We start from the raw sequence: 18231 nt of genomic DNA, 5'->3' as shown, positions 1-18231 counted from the left end.
TTGAGAAATGACAATAGACCAAAATTTAATGCACATCTAGTTCTTGAGATCCATAGAGTTAGGCAAGTTTTTAGGGAGTTTAAGGATTTTTCTATAGTCTGGTGGACTGAACTAGGAAATATCCAATCGCAACATGAAACATGGATAGGTTCAAACAACAAACCACACGCAATAGATTTCTTCCTGCTTCTTACCAACGTGAGTTACGGAATAAATTACAACGTTTAAATCAAGGTAACATGTCTATTCAGGAATACTACGCAAAGCTTCAAAAGGGTATGATACGTTGTGGGGGTAGTAGAGGACACAAAGGATAAAATTTGTCGTTTTTATGGTGGGTTGAGGACTAAAATTCAGAACACATCATTGATTATAAAGAACCTAATTCTGTCAATCGTTTATTCGAACTTGCTATGCTTGCAAAGAAGGAATTATAGTGACGCCAACAAAAGAACATGTGTAATTTTGGCAACTCCATCACGGCAAGAGCAACAAACAACACTGCACTAGCTAAGCAGTCAACGTGCTTTCGCCCAACCCTAGTCCATCAGCGAGCACGTGGCCTTCTTCCGTTGCTATAGCAACGCCATCACCATCACCGTTGGCTGTACGAACTTCAGAATCAGGTAAAACTCCCTTGCAGATACCCGTCAAGAGTTCTTTGTCCGTCGCTTCCACAGGCCACACTTTCGCCATTCAATGCCACCGCTGCCATGGGATTGGGCACGTGTAGAGAAATTGCCCCAGTCAATGGGCATACATTGCTAAAGAAGATGAAGACTACATTAGCACCTTCTGATGTGGAAGAGGATGACCTTGATAGTGCTCAAGATGAAAACGAAGGATAAGTTTTTGATGGTGGTGATACATCAACCAATGGAGTTATAGTTGTTCAGTAAGAGTTTATAGAAAATTTAATGTATTTTTAGTATATAATAGAAGGTTATTAGTTTAATCAAAAGCTTAAGTTGATGAGAATAAACGGCCAACTAACTTATACTCCAACACTCGAACCGTTGTATGTTGATGGCTTGTCTTCGTAATTGACAACTACATCATTTTTATTTTTAAGATAATTATTAGTTTAATCAAAAGCTTAAATTGATGAGAATAAACGGCTAACTTATACTCCGACACTCGAACTCCAACCGTCGATCGTTTCTTAATTTGTCAACCAATATTTATCATTATTAGTCAAAGCATGCAATCTGTCAAGCAGAATGCTAATTAACGCTCAAAGGCAAACTTTACTCATCGTTTTTAGCTCCAGTCTTTTGTGTTCAACATCCAGTTGTATGTAACAATCTACGGCAACCAACATCATGTTAAACTATAGCCTGAGTATAGAGCTTCCTGCTCAGCTCTACTGTTGTAAAGACGATTAAAAAAAACATCTTTACCCTGAAGCAGAATAGCAGGTGTAAAAATAACTCATAAAATGAATAATATTCTCTCATAATAGACAAGTTACAATGAGAAACAATAGACATGCTCATAATTTCTGTTCCGGCTATTTACATCAGTGGCTGACCCCCCTCATATCAACTGATCATCAGCTACAGGGAGTCTCCAACAAATAATTAAACGAATCAATAACATATGTACATCGGCATTGCCAAAAGCCCCAATCACAGTTTGGCAGGGCAAAGAGAATAAAGGCAACCTCAGAAAGCCAATCTCCCAAGCAACAGAGGCCACCCATATATTTTCCTCCATTACCTCTTCACATCTCTCTCAGAATATTTCCATTTGATTTTGTTTAATTCCCTTCTCTTCTCTTCTCTTCTTTTCCTCCTCTCTCCATTGTTGCAAGAAAAATAAATAATTTAAGGAATAAAGTGCATGTCCATGTGTGACACAAAATGGGCTTGTCACACAGCTCATATAATTAATTAAATTTGATCACTATTTACAACTCTGTGCCATCCCCAAGATAGTGCCTTCCACATCCCAAAGTGGCCTCCTCCAGCTTTTCCTCTTGGCAACAGCTGCTACCTTTAATTTTCCTTTTGCCTCCTGCAATGGCAAATCAAAGAGGAACCCTTGTAACCAAGTGTTTTAGATTGTCCTATGGTGTATTAGTACATGTTGCCATCCTGTACTATGACCCCAACTTTTTGTGATGTTTTTTTTTCTCTTCTCATTGGAGATGTGAAAGGGAAAGAAAAGTGCCTTTCTATCTTGGATGGCTCGGGTTTTGGGGATAAAAAGCTTCAAGAAAGGAGGTTGTGTCATGTAGGATAAGATGGCATGCAATTGGGGTAGGAGAGGGGGGGCATACCTTGAAATGGTGCATCTCCCCTTTGGTCTTGGAGAGGCTTTTGGTCCACAATAGTCAAGCCATTTTGCTTGTGCCAAAAGCTCTTCCTTAGTGTTGAGCTTGCATTTGGGCACTGCTATCCCAGAAAGAAAGCCTGGGAAATTACTAGGATGGCCAAGGATGAGAGGAAACATAGACCAGCAAAGTTCTTCTTGGCATCCTGCACCACAAAATTAAGATGATGTCTACTTGTTAGATAAATCTTGTTTACAAAATAGGAAATATATGTATCCGAGTAGTAGTACTACTTCTGCAGTCTTGAACAAAAAGACCTGCATAGATTCTACAGTAACTGAAGTTACTAAATAACATTAAGCATAATCTACCCTAAATCTTCTGTTGTGTTTTCTTTACTGATTACAGGAGCAATCAAGAATGTCTCCGGCCGATCATTCCCCGAAATATATACATAATCATATAACCACTTTCGGTGATTTTTGTAGACTAATTATCATTAACCATCACTATTAACTCCACTATAACAAATCTTTGGCAAGAAGAATCGCATATACACCTAACGCTGATTGTTCAATCATTACAATTTGCTCCCCCCCCAGATTCTAAAATTGCAAGAAAAGCGGTGGGCAAAGGTGCACTTTGGAATTATTCTTGTGTGCACAAACGCACAAAGAATATTTAACAAAATTTCCTCCTTATTGTTCGTGATTTCATTAAAAAAAGGGACAGCAATACCAATTTGACTTGTGATGCATTCTCTAAACACTCATCAATTAATTAGCAGTGTGAACACGACCATGGGAAAAAGAAGATCATATCTCTCTCTCCTTTGTGACTTAACTTTTGGTGAATGCATGGGGTGGCTTGATGATCCTAGCGGTGCTATCACTTTAAGTGAAAACAAGGGAAAGAATAAGTGTGCAATGCAGCTAGGTCAACGAAAAACTGCTGCCTACGACACACTAGCTGCTCTACCCGTTGGTTTCTTGCCAAGGATGTAATCTTCTCCATGCAAATGAAAGTGATCGATCAGTTGACGAATGTTATAGCTTAATTTGTGATGTTGTAATATTATGATATATATGTGCAGCACGGGCATCGCCCACTTGTATATTTGGATAGGGAGTATTTTCCTGTTTTGCATGCATAGCTCTAGCTAGCTCTAAGGTTTTTTAATGCCAGATATTTTAATTAGCTCTTTTTTTTTTAGAATTGGTGCTATAATAGTTTACGATTAGTAAGGTGAAATATATTTTTTTATACTAAAACCACTAGAGGATAATTTATCTAAAAGTTTAACTCTATTTTTTACAAGAAATTATAGTTCTGCTAATTTGGACGTTGGTTATGTAGTACATATCCTAGTAGATTCTTAGTTCATGCAGTAGGGAATAATAGTCGTACTTTTAGTATCTGAAAAACATAGTAGCATAATACTTCCTCGGATAGTATATCGAAACGGTCTCTAATACATTACATTAATAAGTAATGTCTAATTATTTTAAATATTATATTATGATCGGTTGCTCCACATAATTTATTACCATCACTTTTACTTCTTCCCTTTATGTTTATTTATTGGCAGTCAAAATTAAAAATATCTACGTTTTACATTGTTCAAAAAATACATATATATTGGATAGAGTGAGTAGAAAACATCGGCTATCACATTCTAGCTATAGCAGTAATTAGTGAGCACTCACCGTCCTGGTTGCTGGGGAGGCGGCGAGGGAGAGCGATGCCGCAGATGTGCTCTGCTGCACGAGTCCAACGTTGTACACCATCGTCCTACCATCGGGCTGGTACAACCCATAGTTACGCTCCGACGTTGGCCCGGGCTTCATGTTCTCGTTGAAAAGCGCAAACAGGTAGACCTCTAGCCGCTGCCGTGGCCGGAGTGGTGTGCCCTCGCCGGCCGCCTGCCGGAGCAATAGGTTGCGGTTGTAGGCCCGAGCGTTCTCCACGGTGGCGCCCACCTCGTTAGTGTCACCCTTTGATGGCCATCCGGTCTCCGACACATACACCGGGATGTTGTTGTATCCTAGCTGCGATGTCGCGTACGCCACTGCATCCACCTGTGCATACAGCATGCTAGTGTACTGCAGCCGGGTGTAGGGGTCGATGGCGCCCACGTGGTATGGGTTTGATAGTGCGTAGTCCAAGGACACCCTGCATTAATGTATGGTGATACATGTCATAAGTTATTTATACTCAGTGTCATATGTAAAAGAATGAAGGTAGTATTTTTTTCTATGAGGGATTCTGATGTGGCAGCAGACTAACCAAGAAATATTTATGTGTTGAAAATAAGTTCATTTTGCCATGTTATTGCATTTTAATGGAGCATCTTACAATTATTGTGCACGTATGTGCTTTTGTACTTCTCATGCTAGTTGAGTGGATCCGCTCAGAGTATTTTTGTTTTAGAAAATTTGATAATTTACCATTTTTCCTTTCTTAGGAATAAACCATTTAAGTTTGGTGTAAAGTTAGACCAACAAAAAAGTTTACCACGTGTGAGTGGCCCGTAAAAAAACACTAAGCTCGGCGCGAAGCATGGTATTTGATCATTAGATTTGACATTGTTTTTTATGACTCTTAATTAACTGCTTGACTATACTTGCACCTTCAATTTCAGTAAAAAATTAGGTAGCATCAAAATTTAAATAAACTTCAGTACTTTTTGGACCAAAATTATTTGAATTTTATTTTTTACTGAATTTAAATAAACCTTGACCAATTCAATAATTTTTTTTAAAATGAAAAAATTCAGTTGAGATAATGATTTGCCGAGGGGTCAGAAATTACGCAAATTTCTGAAATTGAAATTAAGTTTTAAATTGAAGTTTTGGCTGTGGCTCATAAAGCCAATGCATGAAGTCAAACAGTAAATATAGTTTTCTCAAGATTAATGACATGGTTACTAGTTGAAGGGAATAATAATGTTGCCCACAAATTAAATTATTCTCACAATGTCGTTATATATATAACCCCAGAAAATGTTTTAGCTGATTAAGTTTGACCCCTAGAATCTTTCTATAACAGTCTAATCTTGATAAAAAACCACATATGCAAATAGTCAAATAATCCAAAAATTGCTAAAACAAAAAGGAAAAAAAAGAAAAGAAAGTTGGCAAGAAGCAGAGCACAAGTGCATGCGTACCTAGTAGGGTCACCCTTGTAAGCAAAATAAGGGTAGGCATTGATCCAGAACGGCGCGTTCGTCTCGGCCAAGAACCGCAGGAACTGCGCCATCAGCGGCGCCACCTCCGCCGTGAACGCCCCCTGCGACGGCGGGTACGACGTGGCCAGCACGGCGAGCGAGCTCGCCGTGGAGACGTGGACGTAGCCGTCCATCCCCAGCTGCGCCAGCGCGGCGTGCAGGTTGCGCATCGCCGGCACGAGGCCCGCCTTGAGCGCCTCGTCGTCGTCGGTGAGCACCTCGTTGCCGACGGCGATGCCCGTCACCCTCGTCGCCGGGAAGTAGGGGCGGACGCTGGAGGACACCCACTGCAGCGCCTCCCCCGGGCTCGCCGCCATCGGCCGCACCAGGTCGTTGGGCACCGTGACGATGAGCTCGATCCCGGTGCCGGCGAACGCCGCCAGCACCTGCGGGTTGACGTCGTAGATCCGCACCTTGCCGATCCGCAGCGACGCCAGCAGCGACACCACCTGCGCCGGCGACGGCAGGTTGTTCCCCACCTGCCCGTAGTTTATCCCCAGCGCCGCCGCGCACCGCGGCACCCCCACCACCTCTGCACGGCGACACACCCAAACATTTCTATAAAACCATTTATATCATTAATATACTCGATCAACTTATAACGAGTAGTTTTTGACGATCGGGATTCGGCCAAAAAAAATAATAATAATAAATTCCGATAGTGTTAGATAACTGTCTGGTTCGCTGCCACAGTTTTTATTAGCGGTACATATGCATTATATTATTTACCTGAGGCGACAAGGATGCAGAGGAGCACGCAGAGCGAGGCCTTCATTGCTGAGGACCTTGTCAAGGCGAATGCCATTGCCATTATCGTCGTTGTCACCGCTCGATCAATGAGAGGGGGTTGAGGATCGAGTGGAGCGAGGAGGGGGAAGGGGGAGGGAGATAGGCAGGAGGAAGGTTGGTATTTATAGAGGTAAGGAAGGGGAGAGGAAGCTAGCTAGGTTGGCCTGAATGAGCAGTAGGTGTGGGGGTTGAGTTAAGCTAATTGGACAATAATTCCTTACTTTACTTGGATGAACCCTTTGGAAGTTGATAGAGAGATAGAAAAGAGAGATGGAAAAGCTCTCAGCTGGGGATCGATATGATGCATATGAATGATGAAGAGTTGGGGTATATATAATAAGTTTATTGTTGGTTGCCTCCTCTGCATGCAGGGTCATCTTCTTCTTCCAATGACCAGCTGCAGTTGCCGTGGCTTGGGCTACGTGAATGGTAGGTAGCCCATGTGAGGAAGCTAGGAAATGGAGGATGCTCTTGTGTTGCATACTAACATTGTTCGTCAGCCGGTTCACCGGGAGAGTTGGAAGGGGACGGCGATGTACATGTGAAAGCATAATATTGTCTGCAGTTGCACCGGGGAAATGGCTACCGTCCGGCCGTTTGCAGGAAGGAAGCTAGCTAATCAAGCCACCACACGTGTGTTTTCAGGTAGCAAGTTTTGTGGTGGTTAACTGAATTTGGTTAATGATTTGTGCACTATTTTAAGGTAGGAATCTTGATGGTGTAATCTTATTAGCTAGCTAGGTTCTTCACCAAATGGGTGCAATTAATACGTACATACTGACTCCCGATATATGGCTTCTCAACTGGGCAACTCAGGTCGTAGCTGAATATTTCCTTTCCATTTGTTGTGCGCACTTATCATAAAAAGACATGAATAATGGTGTGATGTTATCGTCTGAAAGAAGAAGAAAAAACGTTATGCAGGGATTAATTCTTTTAGTTATGATGTGGAGAAAAACGAAAGAGAAGGGAGAAGAATGTCATGTGTCGATTAACAGACGGTTCAAGAAATATATAGCTTAATACTAGGAAAACTCAATTCATCCCTTAAGGGATATCCCCTTATTTTTCATGTCACGTAAAAGTTATCAAAAAAAAATAGTAGGATAGATCAATATGTGATATGTCACTTCACAAACATGCAAATTCAAATTCAACTTATTATACAAATAGAAACAAAAATAACAAAATTGACTATAAATAAAACGTGTAATTCACAGTCAAATTTGTTTATTTTTTCAAATTATATAAGTCAAATTTTAATTTGCATGTTTGCAAAAAGATATATCATATATTGATACAATTTTTTTTTAAATTTTTTTGATAATTTTTTAAATGACATGCACAGAACGAGGGGATGTCACCTCAAGCGACAAAAATCCACTTCCCTTAATACTATATGTCTAAGTATTTTTACCACTGCATATGATTAATTATTCAAATATATTTATATCTTATCTAGATATAACAAGGGGAGATCATATATACGGTAGAGATTATAACGGTCACCGTGTCTGTACTCTTACTACTGGAGAACCCCACGTCTCTCCCGGTTCGCAACCCCCTTTACTCCTAGGTAGCGAACCGGAAGAAGGAATCCGGGACTAAAGACCACAATCTTTAGTCCCGGTTCAAATACCCGGGAGTAAAGATACGGGACGAAAGATTCATCTTTAGTCCCGATCGGTCCCCTTTTCTTTTTTTCATTGTTAATTTAATACTGACTAAGTTAATCCCGGTATTTTCTCTCAAATCGGATGAGATGCATCTCCCTAAATCAAATCTCAAATGAAGTAACATCCCAAATCATTCACCTCACAAATTCTAAGTTACTTGTACACACAAATCAAATACATCACAAATCCTTAAAAAAACTACACACAAAATAAAAACATCACAGATCCATACAATGAATCACAAATTCTAGATATTATACATCCAGTGAATCACAAATCACAAAAAAAAGAAAACGAGGACGCCGGCCGCCGACTGCGTGCGCTGCTCCGCCGGGCGCCCGCCGCCGCCTGCCGCCCCCGCCTGCCCCCCGCTGCCGCCGCTGGCCGCCTGCTCACCCGCGCTGGCCACCCCCGTCTGTCCGCTGCCGCCGCCGCTGGCCGCCTGCTCGCTCGCGCCGGCCGCCACAAACCGCCTGCCCGCGCTCGCCCGCGCTGGCCGCCGCCCGGCCCCCTGCTCGGTGCTCGCCCGTGTCGGCCTCCGCCGGCTGCCTGCCCGCGCCGGCCGCCGCCCGGCCCGCCGCTCGCCCGCGCTGGTTGCCGCCGGCCGCCGCCCGGCCCGCCGCTCGGCGCTCGCCTGCGCCGGTCGCCTCTCGGCCCGCCGCTCGTCCGCGCAGAGGGAGAAGGGGGAGTAGAGGGAAGGAGGAGGAAGGGAAGAAGGGGAGGAGGAAGACCGAGATCGGATCTGAGGGGAGGAGGAGATCGAGGACTTAACTGATCTTATTTAGGACTTAACCGATTAGAGATGGGAGAGAAATATTTACTCCCGGTTAGAATTACCAACCGGGACTAAAGATAAATCTTTACTCCCGGTTGGTACTACCAACTGGGACTAGAGATCTAAACGATCTTTACTCTCGGATGATACTATCAACTGGGACTAAAGTGGTATTCTTTAGTCCTGGTTGGTAGTATCAACCGGGACTAAAGATTCTCGGTCCCCTGGCAGGCTTCTGACAGAGGGTGAACCGGCACTAAAGATCATTTTATTCCCGGTTGGTGTTACTAACCGGGACTAAAGATCAATATTTTTTTAACCGGGACTAAAAATAATCTTTAGTCCTGGTTCTTATTATAACCGGGACAATTGTGGGAATCACTCGACCCTCCAAATATCATTTCTCCAGTAGTGTCTGTACAACCGTTTTTGCCGGGCTATTTTTTTTCCTGTTTTAGTTAATTTTTACCTAGCTAGCTAGTATAAAAGTATTTGTCGAGCTAGCTGCTGATCATCACTCTACTGACTACTGGGTCTACAACTCTGAAAGTAAATTGCGCCGACTAAGAGCTTTTTAATTACGCATATAGATCGACAAAAAAAAGTTTAGGATGCATGGTTTCAATTAACAAGCTGGTAGCCCGGCCGGTTCCTTAGCCTGCTTTGCCTGGATTAGATTATTAATTATATTATTGTATCTTGATTGGAGGCCGGTGCTGCAGAGGTGCTTCGCATCTGCGCTCTGCGGGTACGCTCTCTCCGCTTAGCATGATGATGATCCATCTTTAGACTTTATAATCTTTACAACAACGCCTATTTTGTCCTTACTGTGCGTACCTACGTCGTGCATCCGACAATGTTTCTATTTTCAATTTTTTAATTAAGATTTACTGATTTAGAAAATCAGTGTCTGGTAAATAGTTTTCAGGAATAAAACCTTTTCTGTGGCAAGATCATTGTCGGGCCATGGCACATCTTTTCAGGCATGGCAAAAGGTTTATCTTGACAATGGTCAAACGATTTATTTCTATATAAATGGGGGTGTTTATTTTGTATTTTTTATGAGTAGAGTGTTTATATTTCTTATACTTTTGTTAGGAGTTGTTCCATGTTTTTTAAAAAAAACAAAACACTCTACTTACTAAATCCATATATCAGAGTGCAATATGCTATGCAGATTGATCAGACTCTGTATGCTCTGTTAGTTGCTGACACATGCCAAAAGGTTCACACTGTTTAGCACATGGTTGTTTAATTCATCTTCAGTTACCACGAGCATTAATCCAGGAGGTAACGTAGTGAGGAAAATTTTGACCCGGCTTAATTAGCTACCTACCAGCAATATTAGCCTTTGATTTCTAGCATAATGTAGGAAACAGGAAGGAAAAGGGCTGAGTAAACTCTGCGCCTTTTGTCGTTAGAATTGCACTTCAACTTAGACTAGGGTCAGAAAAGCGAGAGTGATATGAGCTAGGATTCCCTTCTAATTAATATAGATTAGTTAATCTTCTACATGCTTATTTTGTGGCCACCAATTTCTGACTGGGAAAGGAAGTGTTTACCGTGATTGACCGATGGATCGTCTCAGTCCACCCAGAGTTTAGTCACTTCTGGCAAAGGAAAATTTGTGGAAAAGAGTGGCATTAAATTAGCGGGATCTTACTTTGACCTAGCCATATTTCCCTTTGCACAATTGATGCACAAATTGTATTTTTCTGTGGGAAAATTCGATCCTAATCAACCCAGTTCTAAACAGGTAATTGAACTTAGCTAATTCTCATTTTTCGTTAACACTTTTTTCAAAACTGCTAAAAACGCATTGGTATGTTTTATGCGGAAACTTTCTTGTTTTACGTGCAGCTAATCAGCTAAAATTTATGGACCGAATAGAACATACCTTAGGCTATGTTCGGGAGCCGGCACGTAAAACGAATCAGCGTTTAGCACGTGATTAATTAAGTGTTAACTATTTTTTTTTCAAAAATGATTAATATAATTTTTTAAACAACTTTTGTATAGAAACTTTTTGCAAAAAAACGCACTGTTTAGCAGTTTGAAAAGCGTGCACGCAGAAAACAAGAAGGAGGAGTTGGGAATAGCTGGTAACAAATACAGCCTTAGAATGTTCCGAATTATGATTGTCCTAAGGATATTGAAATGGTGTTCTTCCTCACCCGCACAAGGAATTTTGTTTGCAGAATAGAAGAATATCATTTCTGCACAACAAAAAGTTAAAACAGAGAGCTCTATGCGGAACAAACTTCATGCGAATGCGAGTAAGAGTAGCCCTTCAAGTATCACGAGGTACTAAAAATTTACCTAAAATTTCAACAACTCTCAATCGATTAGCCATAAAATCTCTCTGTATACAAACAAGATACTCTCGACCAGTTCATCTTTTTCGCTGAGTCTTATTCAAGTCAATTTCGATCGAGCTGTCGCCTCTGAACTCGATCTCCACTGCATCTTTTGCTTGGCTTAAGCCTTAAGAGTTGCATTTGTTTTTCTTTTTCTCTCGCTTTGTGAACCTAGCTGCCATGTCTCAGCTTACATGCATGCATATGCCCAGCCTGCAATTGTGGGCACCTTGTGCATATGGCCTAGCTCGATATCGATCGCCCTTCACAATCTAATACTCCCTCCGTTTCAAAATATTTGACACCGTTGACTTTTTAGTACGTGTTTGACCATTCGTCTTATTCACAAAATTTAAGTAATTATTTATTCTTTTCATATCATTTGATTCATTGTTATATACTTTCATGTACACATATAGTTTTACATATTTCATAAATTTTTTTAATAAGACGAACGGTCAAACATGTGCTAAAAAGTTAACGGTGTCAAATATTTTGAAACGGAGGGAGTATATAAGTACAAAAGAAGCTACGGTTTTGTGCCTGTCCATACCATGATATATTAATTAATTAAAGTAAACAGCAAACATGCTGCTGATGAAGGCATAAGCATGAATGTGATGGATGAATCTTCTTTACATTTGCAAGCTGTGACGCACACATATCAACTGGACCATATTCATGCATGATCTGTGTTTGTTGCTAAGGGTGCTTTTTTGGTTGCTTATAAACAGTTAAATACTAATGATCAGAAATCGCAGCGATGAGCTGAGAGACATTAGAGGACAGTGGTAGTCGCCAGGAACATGGCCATATGCACTACGAAGAAGATGGATGATTGGATATACTTTGTTAATTGGAAAGGTTATGGTATATGCTATCTGTTCCCTTTTTTTTTTTCTTAGATGCTATTTGTGCCTTTTTAATCTTCAGTGGATCGATCGAGCTAAGTAATCCTGTGTGCAGCTTGCTTCGCACGGCCTGAACTTTTGTCATTGGACGATGCAGACACCAACTTTTGCAAGAATTTCAAGAGTTGCTCGTTCGGAACTTCGGAATGCATAAATTTAATTTTTTCCCTCTATTTCCTACCCTGTTTTCCCATAAAACACAGCTATAGAAAACATTATTAGTGTTGATTGAAAAGACTCATCAGTGTTTCCAAACCGGCATTAAACTTTTGGCACTGACGAATAAGGGTCATGCCAGTTTTAAAGCCGGCACTGATGAGTGGCATTGGTAAGGACTAATTAGTGACAGTTAAAATATAGCCGACACTAATATAGTCAGGGTCATCAGTGCTGAGTCGTAAGAATACTCGGCAGTTATGTGAGTGGCATCAATATCGGGTATTCTTATGATCCGATACTGATGAGTTTTTCGGCCAACAGGTTAGCCCATCCTACTTCAATCAGCTATAACCGGTACTAATTGGTTAATTATAAGTGTCGGTATTCTTATAAATCAGCGCTGATTGTAAGCTCAACAATCAGTGCCAATTGTTAGTATGATCCAGAACTGATGCCTTCTCACCCTGGATTTTTCACAATTTGGTCCGTTTTCAAAAACTTATTTCATAAATAGACCCCTAGAAAAACTTAACCCATAAATGGTCCTTTTTGGGGCGCCAGAGTCGCTGGCGCCGCCCTCCTGCCCACCATGGCGGCCAGAAACTGATGTCGTAGGGGGATAAGTTTTTCCACAGGTATATTTGTAATAAGTTTTTAAAAAGGACCAAATTGTGAAAAATCCAGCCTTCTCACCAGTGCTGGTTCTTGTCTCTGCGTAGCACGAGAGTATTTTCTGGGACGTAAAACTATCGTTACTGATGTGTTTTGTTGACACTGATAATAACGACACTGATATGATGTTCTGTAGTAGTGAAAATGTAGGATCGCACAAGACCAAACAAACCTATCAGATAGGGGTGAATGGTAGGAAAAACCAAAAACCCAATCATCTTTTGCGGAATTAAAGATTACCCTCGAACAAAGACGACGATGAAGTCTTGTTGCCACCAGTCGAACCACCCTCCTGCCGCCGGTCAGACTGCCAACACCTCGCTGATCAGACCGCCCAGACACCTGCGGTCAGACCGCCGCTATCCCATCGGTCAGAGCGTGCGGACACTTGTGATTAGACTGCCGGGACCCAGAAACACCGGTAGATGATAAACTTGAAGATGTAGATTGAAACTTTTCGATTTTATTGCATCAACTAGTGTTTACAAAGTGCACCAACAACACTCTTCACCAAAATCTCGAACTAAATTTGAAACTCTAACTTTCTCTCAACTCTAGTCTCTCTAAAACCGATACAGGGAGGCCTCACCCTCCCTATCTATTTATACATGAGGTAGGCTGTGCAAAGCCCACGAATCTAACACATCTTAGGACTCCTAACCCACGTAGGAAACCCTCTCTTGCAAGCAAACAACTCATCTCCTTCATTATCTCAATCAAACTTCCCGAATTCGGACTCCCTTCCAAATTCGACTCCTCTTTCCATACGTACACAATCCCTCTTGTATACCATATGGATTTCTTCATCACCACGTGTATTATCCTCTTTAGTATCCCGCATGATCTCTTGATCCCTAGACATCAACTTCTCCCAAGTTGACTCTGATCTATCACCGACTGTTGGAATTTAATCCAATTAATTAATTGAGTCTTAGCCTAAACATGATCACCTTCTGCTTATGCGGAAATTAATTGATCTAACTGACCTGAGATGAAGCCATTGAAGCCATTGCTCTTCTTCTTTCTTCTTCTTTGTTTCTTCTCTTGTGAGATACCTCACGAACCCCTTCCAGTGTCTAATCGATCGGGCGATTGATTTAGGGTTTGAGGTTAGAGGGAGATCAAGTCATCACCCAGCCTCCCTCCTTCTCTTTTTTTATATATCGACATTGGTGGGGCTCGGGGGTTTATCTCAATCTAAATTCGAATCTATTTTGTACCGATCACACAAAACAGATTTATCTCTCAGTTTGTTTCTTGTTAGGATAGGAAAACCGATGGGTTTTAATCTCAGTTTGTTTCTTGTTAGGATAGGAAAACCGATGGGTTTTAACCTTATCCTAACTAACCGGCATTAGCCGATAAAATCAACCAACATTCTCCCCTTGATTTTGAGACTAACTGACGAGTTTATCAAATAAAATAGCTCCCCAAGGCAATGTGTCTTCGACAATATTATGCGTCACCGAGACAACAAGACCTATAGTTCACTATAGTACCCAAATAAACTCAAGCTTAACTTAGTGGGTGTTGATTGAAAAATTAAGTCCCCCTCATCCAGGATCTTAGTGAGGCTCTTATTTATGCATGTACTGGCCAGAACATATCTTAATTAATCTTAACTTTATGAGCCTTTAGAGTATGGATCCATGAGCAAAAGCTTAGCTTAATAATAATTCGATCCTTGGACATATCTTTCACAACTATATCAATGTGTTAGGCAGAAAACACATAACATGTTGCTACTAGAATAGAAAACTGTGTTCAATTAGTGCACAACTTATAACACAGTATAATTGAGTGGTTTACACCTTGTCAATGGTTTATAAGCGCTATTTACCACTCTTAGTTCTGGGAAATATGATTAATCATAACATGCTTTAAAATCCAACTGCATCGTCGACTATGCAGTAAGAGATTATTTTGGAGCTTTTCCATGGTTATTTCTCCCCTATGTGTGGATATAGCTTAATCCAAATAATCTTTATAAATATCCACACATCTCACAAAATAAGTGTCCAAATGTCTCTAAACTTCTGAGATCATTGGACTTTAGAAATATGAGCATGTTACTTAAGATTGCCTTGCAAATAATACAGAACATTCTTAATACCGGTGGTCTAGTCTGGTTTTAATTAATACTGCCAAGATTCCCAGTAAAATGTATGCCAAATCTGTATGCGTCTAGATTTGAGCTAATCTCAAGCTTCTGTCAACTGAATCATAATTGATTATCTTTATAACTTAATTTCAGCTTGACTAACTTTAACTAAATTCTCTTTCTTTCTGTCAATGTATGACTAACTGATATAAGCCCAGTACTCCTTCAGACCAAAATAATTCATGGAAAAATTTCCTCAGTTTCTAACAGCAATATGCATTGCTTGACAATAAAATGTCATTAGTATAGAGTACCGGTGAATGAAATTCCCACCTTTAATTTTCATGCAGCTGTCCACCTCACTTGGATTGTTCGAAATTTCCATCAGAGTCGGGCTTAATTTCATTAACCCACTTAAATGGCCACTATTTTGACTCATTTAGAAACTTCTACTAAATTCTTTATTTTATTCATCAATCTCAATTATCCTTACATGGTTCGAAAACCATTTAAATGAACACTTTAATGTCTTATTTTGTTCATCCATCTCAATTTATTCTTACATGGTTCGAAAACCATTTGGATGAACGCTTATTTTTATTGTCTTATAAGGTGAACAAGCTTTATTTAGTGTTTACCACCATAATCCGATCTCATAACTTCATTTGATTTTAGCATTAGTGTCTTAAATTTCTTAAAGGAAATCGGAGGTCGCTTATGGGTAAACATAGCCATAAAAAATTATTTGTTGGCTAATATCTTAACTTCGTGAAATTTTCACTTAAAGCTAAACAACACCATTAAAATCTAAGGGAAAGAATATCTCTATCTCATGAGACGTTCCAAACTCCCCTAGGTATGTGACATAAGCGACAATGACACAATTTCAATGACGTCTTACTTCCATCATTATAGAATAATTATTCTCCTCATTCTTATTTAAGCTTAGTTCACTAATGACGCAGCGGAATTTAAAACACCATCAATGTTTGATTAAGTCCACAAATGGATTTCTTAAGTCTGTACCCTATATGTGACTTGTATTTCCATAACAAAACCCTCAAGTTATGTTATGTATATTCAATTGTGCAAGTCACAAATTAAGAGATACAAAATTCTAGCGTCCACATAATGGAGCTATGAATCATAAATGAGGTAGAATAATCTTCTCTTATTAGAGCTCTTGATGAGCTCCCACTGATTGTATTATTTATTTAATGGAAGCATACTATCTTATTTTTCAAAACTTGAATCACTTAATTTTACTTAGTGAATTAGCATTTAAGTAATAATAGATGTAAAAAATTTCTAAGGGTGAAGTGTCTCGATCTCAATGAGACGTCCATTCTCCCCAAGAAATGTGGCCGAATAATAAGGCCATAATTTCGACAACGTCTCATAATAATTCAACCCAAAATAATGCCATTAAATGAGGACATTAAGCATGTCCCTATTTCTTGCAAAGAACTTACACAAGAAAATTTCAAGAGTAGGATACATAGGACATAAAGACAAATTTTATTTCTCCTTGCGAGGAATATGAGCTTTATTATCATTAAATTTGGAAGTTGCAACACTCCCCCTTAGTGAAGCTTCATCTTTGCCATCAAATGGCAAGATTAACAGGATCTTACTTAGTTTGCCTCTTAGTCTTCTATATTTCTTATTGATTTGCGGAATGATGAACTAAGTCAATTATGGTCCACTTTGTCTTAGTATTACAACTCTGAAAATGATCGTAGTCTAATGGGAGAAGAATCATATGAAATGGACAGGTGGCGCATATGAAATGTGCGATGTCCATCTCACTAAGTTTGCATGCCATGTGATTTATTTCTTATGCTACCTTTTAAATTATGGTGCCAAATGTGCATAGGCACTAAAATTGTACTAAGCATTAGTTTTCACAAACTTCTAAAGTTCATCTCAACGTTTGCTAGATACAGTTTCGCAATGTCATGCTCAAAATTCTCCTCTAACACTAACAGGGATGATAATCTCAATATTTATGAGTGACATGCGAAACATAGCATTATATTGGCCTTCTCCCAGGCTAAAGATGCCTCTTGAGTTTAGGAAAAAATTAGTGACATTAGCTGCGGGAGCCACAAGGAATCCTTTGTTAATGCTAAGTCATACTCAAATAGGCCTTAGGCTCAGTTAAGTCAATGAGGAATGATAATAATAATAATTCCATAGACTTTAACTGATAAATAAAATTAAGTGGCACTATTATTGTGGTTGCTTGTGCAAATTACGTACAATAGTACATTAACTTACACAATAATAACTTAATCTTTATTTCGCTTTGTATAACCGTTGGGCAGAGAAAAAACAAAGGAATCAATAAATGAAATTACTTATAATCCAAAATCAAGTCACCGTTGGGCAGAAATGATTAGGGAGTAAACATTAATGTCTTAAGTCACATCACCAAAAGGCAGAAGTGATAAAGTAAATAATTTAAAATCCCAAATCAAATCACCATACGGTAGAAATGATATAGGAAATGACGCCATTAGTGATGCCATAGAATTAAAATTAAAATCCTTAGCCATATCACCGTTGGGCATAAATGGTAAAGGAATTAAGATTACTGATAGATTAGATCCTCGATCACATCACCGTAAGGTAGAAGTGATAAAAGGAATTAATGCACTAATGGCATAAATAAAATTCTAAGTCATATCACCGTTAAGGCCAAAATGACAGAGAAAATTAAAATAATGATTGACAATACTTAGATTTCTTCCCTTAATTACATCACTGTTGGGCAGAAAATAATTAAGGAAATAACAATCTTAATGAAATCATCTTTCTTTCTAGATAAACTTCCCATTGGTTCCATTAATCTAGAAATAATTTACTCAGTATTGCAACTGATTGATAATTGCATATAATTAGTTTACCATGGCTTAGTCAATGATGTGCAAAATAGACTTAGAATTTCATAGTCAAAACACCATTGGTCATAAATAATTATGAATAATCTTAAAATTAATTCCTCAATTATATCACCGTTTGGTAGAAAATAACTAAGGAATAAACAATTATAATTGACATGCAATTATAATAAAGTGGGTTAAATATAACTTTAGATCTTAATGCTTTCTAGTCGAATTTCTCGTTGGTTCCATTCGACTATAATTAAGTTACTAAGGAAATAACCATCATAATGATGTTGACATGAAATCAAAAATACTTTCTAGTTAAATTCACATTCAACTAGAAATAAATTAAATGGCTTAAGGAAATAATAATCTTAATAAATATTGACATGAAATCATATT

The 18231-nt window shown here is 39.4% G+C and overlaps 1 protein-coding gene across 1 annotated transcript; it reads right to left on the bottom strand.

Annotated features, from left to right (window-relative positions):
* Positions 1-1467: 1467 nt before the first annotated feature.
* On the bottom strand, positions 1468-6591 carry LOC127775411 (glucan endo-1,3-beta-glucosidase 11-like). Its single transcript, XM_052301655.1, has 5 exons — positions 6231-6591; positions 5442-6033; positions 3982-4447; positions 2282-2480; positions 1468-2016 (listed from the first exon to the last, which is right to left on the bottom strand). Exons 1-4 carry the CDS (start codon positions 6310-6312, stop codon positions 2397-2399), a joined length of 1224 nt encoding a protein of 407 aa, XP_052157615.1. The 5' UTR covers positions 6313-6591; the 3' UTR covers positions 1468-2016; positions 2282-2396.
* Between the last annotated feature and the right edge of the window lie 11640 nt (positions 6592-18231).

The sequence above is a fragment of the Oryza glaberrima genome, chromosome 6, assembly GCF_000147395.1.
Source record: "Oryza glaberrima chromosome 6, OglaRS2, whole genome shotgun sequence".
NCBI lineage: Eukaryota > Viridiplantae > Streptophyta > Magnoliopsida > Poales > Poaceae > Oryza > Oryza glaberrima.
This window is presented reverse-complemented; position numbering and strand designations above follow the sequence as displayed.